The sequence below is a fragment of the Lygodium microphyllum genome, chromosome 1 (genome assembly GCF_053477565.2).
Source record: "Lygodium microphyllum isolate KBCC chromosome 1, Lygodium_microphyllum_v1.1.10, whole genome shotgun sequence".
NCBI lineage: Eukaryota > Viridiplantae > Streptophyta > Polypodiopsida > Schizaeales > Lygodiaceae > Lygodium > Lygodium microphyllum.
This window is the reverse complement of record NC_141135.1, coordinates 91711274-91723359: the sequence shown is the minus strand read 5'-3', so window position 1 is coordinate 91723359 and position 12086 is coordinate 91711274. Positions and strand designations below refer to the sequence as shown.

General features: G+C 41.7%; 1 protein-coding gene across 1 annotated transcript; it reads right to left on the bottom strand.

Moving 5' to 3' along the window:
* Positions 1–1463: 1463 nt before the first annotated feature.
* Positions 1464–3954, bottom strand: LOC148041398 (7-deoxyloganetin glucosyltransferase-like). Its single transcript, XM_087679176.1, has 2 exons — positions 3290–3954; positions 1464–2661 (listed from the first exon to the last, which is right to left on the bottom strand). Exons 1-2 carry the CDS (start codon positions 3837–3839, stop codon positions 1709–1711), a joined length of 1503 nt encoding a protein of 500 aa, XP_087535302.1. The 5' UTR covers positions 3840–3954; the 3' UTR covers positions 1464–1708.
* Positions 3955–12086: the final 8132 nt, after the last annotated feature.

Below are 12086 nucleotides of genomic sequence, written 5' to 3'. Positions count from 1 at the left end.
TGATACGAATTATGCCTATTGTAAGAGCAAAGTTTGGCAGGTGTTTGTGTATAAATTATAGACAAAGCGACTAAGGTTGAGTGGAGAGCAGCTTGAAACAATAACTAATGAAAAATGGATGGAGCTTGATGAGTTATGCAAGTCCACTCTCATCTTGTCTACTTCACGTAATCTTAGCACTTGACATATAAAAACAGTCTCAAACAAACAAGTTTCTTTTTAACAGGTTATCATGTTTATCTTTGGAATACATCCATAAATTCTAACTCGCAGGCTAATCCATAATCCGCCCGAAGGCTATCCATAATCCGCCCGAAGGCTATCCAGCAATCCATAGGAATTACTAATCCAAGATTTCGCTCGTAGACTAGTATGCGGGCCTCGAGATCCAATCCCGAGTCACGTTGTCTTCTTGTGCAGGGCCCGAAAGGCAAGGGATTTACAGGCAGAGCCCCCTCCTAGCACCCAAGCATTCTCTAGCTCCAAGTAGCGCTCAACGGAGAGACCTCACGCGGCGGGTTGGGTCCACGTTCCCGGCGCGCGGCTAACAACCCCCTTGGTTAGGGTCAGGCAGACAGTCGGGGGTAACTGAAGCTACCTCTCCCTTCAGGGCTTCAACCTGAAGCATTAATTATCTTTCCATCCTTTAATTCCTTGAGCAAACAATGTAAACAGTGCTCCTAAACTGTTACAAGCACAATCAATTCCAGTGGTCGTCTATTTCGCCAACTGCTAAGGAGTGAATCCTTCTCTCCGAATGCATCCAACATTCTATTCGGGATCAATTGCGACTTGGAAAGATCCCCAAGGGTTTGTTTGTTCACCCTTTTATCCTTGGTTTAGGGCCATACCGTGTTAACCCAACTTAACCAATATCTTAGGTTTCGCACCCACCTGGTAGGCCACGATTAATGCAAATCTCCACTATTCCTTACCTTTGTTTTATAGCTCTTTATGTGAAGACTATGGGTATCCTTACGCCTATAGGATAGATTTGCATTTGCAACCTACATACAAGGAGCCTTGGAGTGTGACATGTGGTGTCAAAAATGTGAACGTACGGAGACTTGGAGACCGGCACGTGCCTCCCATCTCCAGCTTTGCTTAATATTGGTAAAAGATAAAAGATTCTTGTGCCGCGCAACTCATATATAACTCACTCATTGGTCAACAACTACACATGGTTGTGCCATGATGCATGCAGGTGCCTATATATTAATGGATTTATGCATGTGCGTATCTCTTGATGTTGAGAAAAGGAGGCTGGTTAGAGGGGTGCTGCACTGCTGAATGCATTAGTTATATTCTACTAAGTTAAAATGAAATGTTAAAATATTTACATTCATTTCTAGTTTTCACTTAAGCTTTTATACTTGGAAGTATATAATACTCTCGAATGTACGTAAGACTCATGCTCCCGAGAGTAACTGTCTCGAGTATGTTCCACGACAACCATTGCGGTATAAAAATTTAACAATCGGAATTGTAGCACCGAAAAGGATAGATAAATTACACTGCTTATTGGAAACATGTTAGATACGGCCCAAGCAGCAGTCATCTCGAGGCCGAGGCCCAACTGAACAGTAAACAGCGCGTAGAATGGTGGTTTGAATTGATCCCTCGAGAGGTTGATAGGGCAAAACCATCATTGTATTTCGGGCTCCGGGACAGAAAGCGCTAGCGAGAGAGAGTGGCGGAGGGGAGAAGGTCAGGGTCTGCTGGGCATTGGAGGGGGTTGTGATAGGGCCTGGACTAAGTCGGCCCAATTACGAGAGGAGGTGCCAGGTATCTTCAAGTCTACAGCCTGTTGCACTGCCTTTTTCCAGGTGGCAGCCGAGGCCTTGAGGTGGCCGGACTGGGCCATGAGCGCCCTCACCTTGGCCTCCACCTGCTCTCTGCGGATCAGCCCGTCTGCGCCCGCCTCGAAGTCCAGGCCCACTCCCCAGGCGTCCACGCAGCACCGGTTGTTCAGCATCTGGTCTGCGAAGTAGGGCCAGCCCAGCATGGGCACACCCGCGGAGAGGCTCTCCAGGGTGGAGTTCCAGCCGCAGTGCGTGAGGAAGCCGCCCACGGCTCGGTGTGTGAGGACCTGCATCTGCGGGGCCCACGGCACGAAGCACGCCTGCCCCTTCATCCTTTCGAGATAGCCCTCCGGGAAGATGGCACCCTCGCCGTGCATCAGGTCGGCCCGGATGACCCACAGCAGAGGCCGCCCGCTCGCCTCTAGCCCCAACGCCAGCTCGGCGAACTGCTGAGCCGTGAGGACCGCGATGCTGCCGAAGGACACATACAGCACCGACTCGTCCTCCTGCGCATCCAGCCACCCCACGCACGCCTCTTCCTCCGGCCACAGCGCCGCCGTCGGGTAGGCCCGATCCACGTGGCCCTCGAAGAAGGACGCCGGTAGCACTGGGCCCACTGTCCACGTGTCAGCGCGCTCCTTGGCCCGCAGCGCCGCCATGGAGGCTGCCTCAAGGGCATCGAATGTGTTGATGGCCACCCACGTGGCCTCGTGGATGCGGCGGCACGGCTGCAGGAACACGTCGAACATGAAGTCCTCGTCGTCGAACGGTTGCAGGAACGTGTTGAGCTCGCGCAGCCGCAGCGCTGGCACGCCTGGGATCCAGTCGATTAGCCGCGAGTTCGAATTTCGATACGCTTCTGCAAACATATTTGCATACCATCAGAACACTAATGCAGTGTAGATGAACACTGATTCTGCAGCCATTTCCATCGGTACAAGCGGTAGTGTATATCCATATACATCGCTCATAGAATAGGCACATGGCCTACTGAGGTGATGAGTTGCCATGGTTTCCTAAACTTATCATGGTGAATCAAAAAGCTCAATAGGCGCACATGATCAACCTGCAAAGGAGTGCAATTGCTGGAGAGTAGATGACTTGAAAATTGCTTTAGTAAAAAGCAACTAATCAAATCGTATCGCGTGTCCAGTCATTGCTAGCTACCATAGTAAGTGGGGTTAACAGACTGCTAACCGAGGAGAATTCAATTAACTGGGATACTACAAAATATTCCATGACACATCAGTTAGGTTAATGGATACTACGTTACATAGTATCGCAAGCCATAAATTGCGGACATATTGTAAAGCCTCTGCATCAGTCTATTTGACATACCATATTATCTGTACAATGGAGTACATATGAAGCGGCACATGACATCGTCAGTTAGCATTCATTTTGTGGACATTCTATACTCATCCGTATGACACATCATATTGCGAACAAATTACACACTGTGCATCAGAATAAAATCTAATTTCTACCTTCAGCAGGCCTGCAGCCTTGTTTGACAGCCATCATCGACGCCAGAGTCCCCGCCGAGGCAGTCCAAAACGCCATCCTCCTGAGCTGGAGCTTGTTCGCCACATCCTGTGTGAAATACAGATACAGGTCGGATATCATTAGAGTAAGTGGAACCGCATCTGCATCACTGTGATCCGTTTTGTCCTGATCCACGCGCAGAAGCCCCTCTACCAGCTGCTCCAATGCATGCCGGAGGCTGAAGAAGGACTTGCAGACCTCCACCAACGTGTCCTGCCCGCTCGTGCTCCCGCTCTCTCTATCGTCCCTTATCTCTGCGAAGCGTATGTCGAGGCCTTGCGCTTGCAGCCGAGCCTGCATGGGCTTGAGTATGGAGTGGTTGTGCTGCGTGTTCACGAAGGTAATCGTGAACCCCTCCGAAGCTAGCTTGACGGAGAGGTGCATCATGGGGCCGATGTGGCCCTGCGCAGGGAAGGGTATCACCATGGCATGAGGCCGTGCAGGTGACTTATTACATTGAACCTTGCAGATGAGATCGGCCTCGGCGCCCATAGTGGACTTTAACAGACCGATGATGCCTTCTGCAGAATATGGTGTAGAAGCTGCAGCACCGTGCTACCGATATGAGATGATCAAAGGAAGAGTATGGTTGCCACTGAAGGTATAAACCGATGAAATAATAAATTAAAATTGTTCATTTTTGAAGGGCTAGTCATATTTTCTCGTGAAGGTTTATTTTCGAAGCGCTAGTCCATATTTTCTCGTGAATGTTTATTTTTGAAGGGCTAGACTATATTTTCTCCTCCACGTCTCTCTATGATCTTGCCCTTCCAGTTGAAGGTCACTTTTTAAAATATGGTCTTTCAATGATGTGTGCAATAAATATTACGTTTTAATATCTAAACTTTGTGTAAGGAAGCTTTTTAATCAAAATCACTTAACAACAATAAAATGTTAATTTGTGTGTAAGATAACTTTTTCATTCAATTTATACTATACATATTTGATTTAATCAACATTATTATGAATCATTAATATAATCTTTACTACCTAGCTTGGATGAATTTCAAGTTATCCCGAGTAGAGTAGATTGCATCCCAATCTACCTCTCTTGGATCTCGTGTACCATTGTAAGAAAGAAACATAAGCTTGTTAACATTCTCTGAGCTCAATTGATTGCGGTCATTTGACATGGCATGGTTCATCTTGGAGAATCCCCTTTCACAATTGATTGTGCTTGCCTTAGTAACTAAGTATTGGGCAATTAGATTACTAAATTTATTTATAATACAATAGACTAAAATTTAAGGGGAAAAAGTGCCCTTGGAACACAATGCTTTTTTTTTTTGCCATTTTTAGTTTGCCTTTCAAATGCATTGCTTCCAATATTTTGGAATTCTCCATCATGTTAATAATGGCCCAGAAGCTTGAAGGCAGTGTTCAAGAAAAGGCGGTTCGCTTCATCCTAAGGTCGATTCATTTTAGGAGAAAACTTGTTCGATTACATGTGGGCAAGAAGTGCTTACCTGTAAAAAAATATAGGTGAAAAGGACTTCAACCATTTCACGTTTACTTATAATACAATAGACTAAAATTTAAGGGGAAAAAGTGCCCTTGGAACACAATACTTTTTTTCTTGGCCATTTTTAGTTTGCCTTTCAAATGCATTGCTTCCAATATTTTGGAATTCTCCATCATGTCAATAATGGTCGAGAAGCTTGAAGGCACTGTTTAGGAAAAGGCGGTTCGCTTCATCCTAAGGTCGATTCATTTTAGGAGAAAACTTGTTCGATTACACGTGGGCAAGAAGTGCTTACTTGTAAAACAATATAGGTGAAAAGGACTTCAACCATTTCACGTTGATCATCTAAGGAGAATATCATTCTCAACATTAATATAGAAGGAATTTTCCCTTTTAGAATGATATGGAAAATGATTTTAAATAATAAATACAGTATATATAATACTTTAAAATTTATAAGATGTAAAATTTAAATATGAAATAAGGCTTAAGGCTTAAGTCTTCGACCATTTTAGCATTTGGTAGCCTTTGAGTTTGAGTCTTGAGAGCTTGAACCTAAGTCTTAAACTTTAAAGGTTGGAGTCTAGCCTTGAAGTTTGAGTATTTTAGATTTAATTATAGCTTTAATTATAATTAAATCTTACTGCACTCGACTGGCAGCAACCAATTAACCAAATGGAAGAGAGAGAGAGAGAGAGAGAGAGAGCTCTTATAATCGTGAACTGCTCAGCAGTGAACACTCAGTTGTCACACTTTCATGCTCATGCAACATTGTTGCTTCTTGAATCTTCAAACTTCCACTAAGCTTTTGTGCCTAAACTTGAGCCTTGGGCCTATAGGCTGCCTAAAACCTATCGTTGCTTGCCTTCCTACTCAGTGTTGTGACTGGGCTCGAGGCTGTGGGGGGGATGAGAGAGAGAGGGAGAGAGAGAGCCCTTGCGGCTCAAGGTGCCTTAAGGGCTAATTGGCAATTGCTGAAACCTTCAAGCAGTAAAGAATTGAACTGTTGAATAGAGAGAGAGAGAGAGAGAGAGAGAGAGATGTTTGTAACTTTGCTTGTCAAGGCCTTGCACAAAGGCTAACTTCATTGAGTAAGTTGTTGGACAATGGATTTTGGAACCTGGCCTATGGGCAGCCTAGTGTGCTGAGCCTCTAAGGGCTTGAGTAGAGAGACTCGAGAGAGAGCCAGGCGGCTTAGCGTGGGGCTTGATCAGGGCACTAGTCCTGAGACCGCGAGCACAAAGAGAGAGAGAGAGAGAGAGAGAGATTTGAGAAAGAATCTCAGAATTCGTTGGCTGTTCGGAGTCACGATCGTTAGCGATGGGTGGATTGGCGTGCCACACGTGGACCCTAAAGGTTGAGGGCCTAGGCCCTGAGCACAGAGAGAGAAAGAGAGAGAGAGAGAGAGAGAGAGAGAGAGAGAGAGAGAGAGAGAGAGAGAGAGATTTGTCTACCGCCTAGGGGGTCAAGGCCTTTGTGACATTGTGTATCATTCATTCATTCATGAGAGAAAGAGAGAGAGAGAGTTAAAACTTAAAAATGGTCTGAAAAAGTTGAAGGTGCCTTATTACTTGGGCCTGAATCAACCCTCTAACTTCCATGTCTCATTGCTCAATGTTCTTCCTAAAACCGCGATTCGCAAGTAGCAAAACAAGTAAGCACCATCTTGATTCTTTATTGTTCAATTTTCATTTCGCATTAAGTTTTAAAGTTTAAATTTTAGTCTATTAAGTTTTGCTATTACCAATGTAATTTCTAATTAAATATTGACATAATTCAATGAAGCAAAAGTATGCGATCTCTTTTCTTTTAAGATTGGTTATTTTAATAACTCATTATATCTTTACTTTGAACATAAATGTAATTGCTAAACAAAATTTACCATTTTCAATTTTTCCTAAGATGATAAATTTGTTGCAAGATTGTCATGCACCATATACTACTAGTCTCTATAATGATGATAAGGCATGTGCTGAAATGATCTATTGCATGGTATCACATCTTATGAAAACCACAATAAAGAAGGTTTATGCTAGTCCATGGTTTGGTGTTTTAATTGATGAGTCCAACGATATCTCTTCACATGGACATATGGTTATTTATTTATCATATCTTGAGGGACATTGCATTCCTAAGACAAGTTTCTATGGCATTATACATGTGCATGATGATACTGTAAAATCTTTTTTTGAAGCTATTATTAGTGAGCTAAAGAAATGTAAGCTAGAGTTGTCTAGATTTGTTGCTTTTGGCTCCGATGGATGTTCCACAATGGTAGGAAAGGATAACGGTGTTCAAGCCTTAATATTGAAAAACATGTTGATCCATTTCTAACTTCAATTCATTGTGTCGCACATCGTAGTGCCCTTGCAATACAAGTATAGCAAAAGAGATGCCGCATTGTAAAAAGCTAGAAAAGCTTATTAATACCATAGCTTCTTATTTTAATGTTAGAACAAAGAGATTAGAAGGGTTGCAAGCTATGCAACAAGATTTGGCATATCCCATTCTTCGACTTGAGCATACTTTTTATGTGAGATGGTTAAGTAGATATAGAGCTATTAGTAGAGTATGCAAGTCTTTAGATGTCATACTTAAGATTACAAAAAAAGAGACATTGCATATTTATGAAGAATTGACTGAATTTGAGTGCATTATTGCTTACATTTCTTAGCTGACATTTTAAGAGGTTTAACAACATTAAGCCAAATGTTTCAAAAAGACTTTGTAGATGTCACAATTATAGATAGTCTTGTGAAGAATGGACACTACAAGGATTTAAGCCTATAGGGACGGCAGGTAGCGACGCGGGTACCGGCGTCAATAGCGACGCTCCACAGGGAAAAAAATAGGCCGAAACCGAGCGCGGGTTTATTTCGCATTTTTGTGTCTTGTGTTTTGAGAGCAAGAGCGAGAGAGAGAGAGAGAGAGAGAGAGAGAGAGAGAGAGAGAGCGACAGTCGTGACAGAGGGAGAGGAAGAAGGCTTGCCACCGCCGCCACCGTTGTTCCCAAAGGAGAGGAGGAGCCTTTATCGCGAAAAGGAGCCGCCCCACAGTTACCATATCTCATCGGTGAGTCTCCCTCTCTCCTTCTTTTGCTTGTTTAGGGTTTAAATCACTTTCTCTTTTGCTTGTTTAGGAGAGAAAATGAGAGAGAAAGAGAGGGAGAGGGAGAGGGAGGGAGAGAAAGAGAAAGAGAGAGGGAGAGAAAGAGAAAGAGAAAGAGAGGGAGAGGGAGAGGGAGAGGGAGGGGGAGGAAATGAGAGAGGGAGAGAAAGAGAAAGAGAGGGAGAGGGAGGGAGAGTGCATTCTCTCTCTCCCTCTCCCTTTTGCTTTTGGAGAGTGTTAGGATATATTGTGAGAGGGAGAGGAAATGAGAGAGAAAGAGAGGGAGAGGGAGAGAGAGGGGGAGGAAATGAGAGAGGGAGAGAAAGAGAAAGAGATGTATACTCAAATGGATAGCTTTCTACGAAATGTATGTCTACTCAAATGGATAGCTTTTGTCTACTCAAGATGTAGTCCACCTGTGTGTGTATATATTGGAACAATAACATATCCATGATTATGGTAATGGTATGCACTTTTCTTTTTTTAGGGGTACCATTACATCAATGACTCCTTAAGAGGGCTAAAAATTGGTCATACACTTTATAAAGTCTAATTAGGAGATTTAAGATGCACGATAATGGACTTAGCGATAATGGTATGCAATGTGCTTTACCATGGGCCACATACATTGGTGACTCTTTAAGATGGCTTAAAATTGGTCATACCCTTCATAATGTCCAAGTAGGGGATCTAATTGTGATATGCATAATTCCTAGTTTTTGTATTAACTTTATAGGCATAACAAATTAGTAATCATGCCAACTAGTCAACGAAAGGACTAAAAGAAAATGATCCCCTAGCTAATGGTCATTATGGTACTTCATCAAAATGAACCCAAAAGTGTTGTCATAGAAGAAGGATCCCTTAAATTGAGCATAGGATATTTTCTTCAAAGGTTATGACTATGAGTATAATTGATTGGAACAAATTTTATAACTATGGTACACACACACACCCCCCCACACAGGCACAAACATTTTTACTATTTGATATTGTCTTTGACATGGTAACCTTGTATTACATTGTTGCATTTGATATCTTCCAATCATTACAATAAAAGTTGATAAATTGGCATTAATTTTTATACATGGACCTAGGACAAAAAAACCACATTACTAAGATGCCTTTTGTTGAGATTGGTTTATTATTAGACTAAGAGATCCTCAATGATACTCATAAATTTTATATACCATCAATGTTGATGTTGTGCTAGAAAGAATATATGAATATATGGGTAAGTGTACATAAGCATATAGAATTTACTTGACATCTTGATATCCCATAACTAGGGTGTACGCTAACACATATCGCTACTTCATGATATTACTTCACACACACATACGCACACGCACACGCAAATGCACACACACACATACACACATGCATGATTAATGCATATTATGATATATATATAACATTTAAGAGATGAGTATGAATGTTCCTTATTGTATTTCTCTTTAATTGATGATTATTTTCTTTAGTTTATTTTATGGCCTCAATAGACCATAATAGAAACACAGAAACACTAGTTTTGCCTAAAATATTCCTACTACTGCATATAACTTCTTGAATTGATTTACATACATATTGATCATTAATTCTTTAGGACTAATATGCAAACATAAGATATACATCATAATCATTTACAAAGCACTGCTCACCTAAAAATTATGAATCAAAATACTCTCAGCACAATCGTTCTTGAACAAATAACTTATTATAGAGAGGACTAATTTCTAGGAAACAAGAACAGAGTAGTAGAATCAAGCATCATTGACCCTATACGGGCACTGCCCTAAAGATCTTTCATTCGTCATGACTGAAAAGATACTTATATTGATTTCATGCACCTACATGCTTACAAGTACTAAGGTAGATGATGCAATTTGAGCCCTAACACACGGCACAACCCAGTGTATTACTGGGATAGTCAGGACTCAAAACCCACTAGTATGTAATTAAGTAGTATATAGTATGAAAACTAAATAGCATGAAGACTAACACATAGAGCATAGTTATACCTTGATAAAGGCATTGCATCCCTTAATAAACCACACTGAGCAAGAAACATTGAGTAGAGCCCCTCTAAGATACTCAAAGCCCTCTAGTGCAGTTGTATAAGTAATCCTAGGTGTCAACAAAATGAGACTAAGAAAGAACTATGATGAAACAAAGTGGAAAGTGATATTCATTAATGGCACCTAGGATTACTTATACAACTAGGATTTGTTGACAAAGTTGTATTTTGTTGACTAGGATTACTTATACTCAAAGCCCTCTAGTGCAGTTGTATAAGTAATCCTAGTAGAGTCCCTCTAAGATACTCAAAGTACATAACCTAGAGACCGTAGCTAGGTATATAAGGTATAATGGCCATACAAGAAGACACCTCAATAATTGACTGATCACGACTAAATCCCAAAGAAGAATCGTGTTCCATCCCCTTCAACTCTATATTCACCTCGTGAAGAACTTCATTAATCATAGCATCCTTGTCACCAATCTTTTTGTTGCAATGATAAAGTAACATATTCATCACTTTTCCTTTTAGCATCTAAGGCATTATCCAATATTTTAGTCAAGTCCAAACATTTAGTCTCCAACTCATGAACCTTATGAACCAATGCCTTTCTTTTCTACAATAACAAATAATTATCTACCAGGACAAACAAATCCTTGAGCATGGTATATGGCTGAGATATAACATCAATAAATCTCTCAACTACTATGTCCCATGCATTTTGTACATCAATCAATAAAGCATTTCTTATATCTTGAAGTTTAGATTTCAACACCATGGATGCATCAATATCAACCTCAATGTTTTTCAAAATTTCCTTCTCAACCTCTTGTAGAGGCTAAAACCTCTCAAGCAAGAGCTTATGGTCAACTAGCAACTTGACATACATCTCCATAAAGCTATCCATTTAAGCCTTGTTTTTCCAAATTGTATTACAAGTCATTAAATTGTTTGTTGTAACGTAGACAAGATGGAAAACGAAGAAGAACATGTTGTTCAAGATCGCGAGGCGTATCTTAATCAATGTGTCCCATGTCCTTGCTCTCAATGCAAGTTGGCAATTAGACGAAAACACCAATTGTCTATAGAACACATACAACGATTTGGCGAGTTTCAATCTGAGATCATTGATCAGGCGATTACGGATTTTCAGTAAACGGTAATTTGAAGTTAATATCAATCATGCATTGTACTCGCAAGCTAATTGAATACCATATACAATAAGATTGGGTTTTGCTAGCAAATTTTCTATCCAGGGAGGTGATGTCTCGTCCCAAGGGGGAGTGCACCCTTTGCGGCCAATTAGAAGAGTTCGTGGGTGTGCGATGGATGGAATGCAGGAGCCAATCCACCACTCGCAAGGCCAATCTATATCGTCAATGCCAGAGGAGACAGGCAACCTTCCAGACCTACCTACAATCTTGGAGCTTGAGATGGAGGCAATGAACGATGCATTGATTCCCATGGATGTCGAGACTTCTGATTCGCTTAGAGAGGAAGCATCCATACCATTATATGATGGGTGCCGAGTATCTCGACTGAAGACACTGCTTGCACTCTTAAGTGTGCAAGCAAAATACGGATGGAGTGATACGAGTGTGATCGAGTTATTCAGGTACCTTGTACATACGCTTCATTGATTTTTTGTTTGACACTATTATTACAAACATTTGTGCTTTTCCAAGGTGTTTTATGATTTTTTTCAGGTTATTGAAATATCATATATTACCACCTGCAAATACCATGCCTGAGTCTCATGATGATGCACGACATGTTTTACAGAAGCTTGGCATGGACTACAATAACATCCATGCATGTATCAATGATTGCTGTCTATTTCGAGGAGAATATGAGACTATGGAGACATGTCCAAAGTGTGGTGCTCATAGGTATTGACAGGACTTGCAAGGGCAAACCATCCCTCAAAAAGTTCTCAGACACTTTTCGCTCATCCCCCATATAAACCACATGTTTCGTACGTCTGGCATGGTGAGCTTGACAACGTGGCATGCGCAAAATAGGTCCACGGATGGATTTCAATGAATATCAGCGGATTCGCGCACATGGAGTCACATTGACTCTACCTTCCCAAGCTTTGTGCGAGAGCCAATGAATCTTCGGCTCGGTCTCGCAATGGATGGTGTGAACC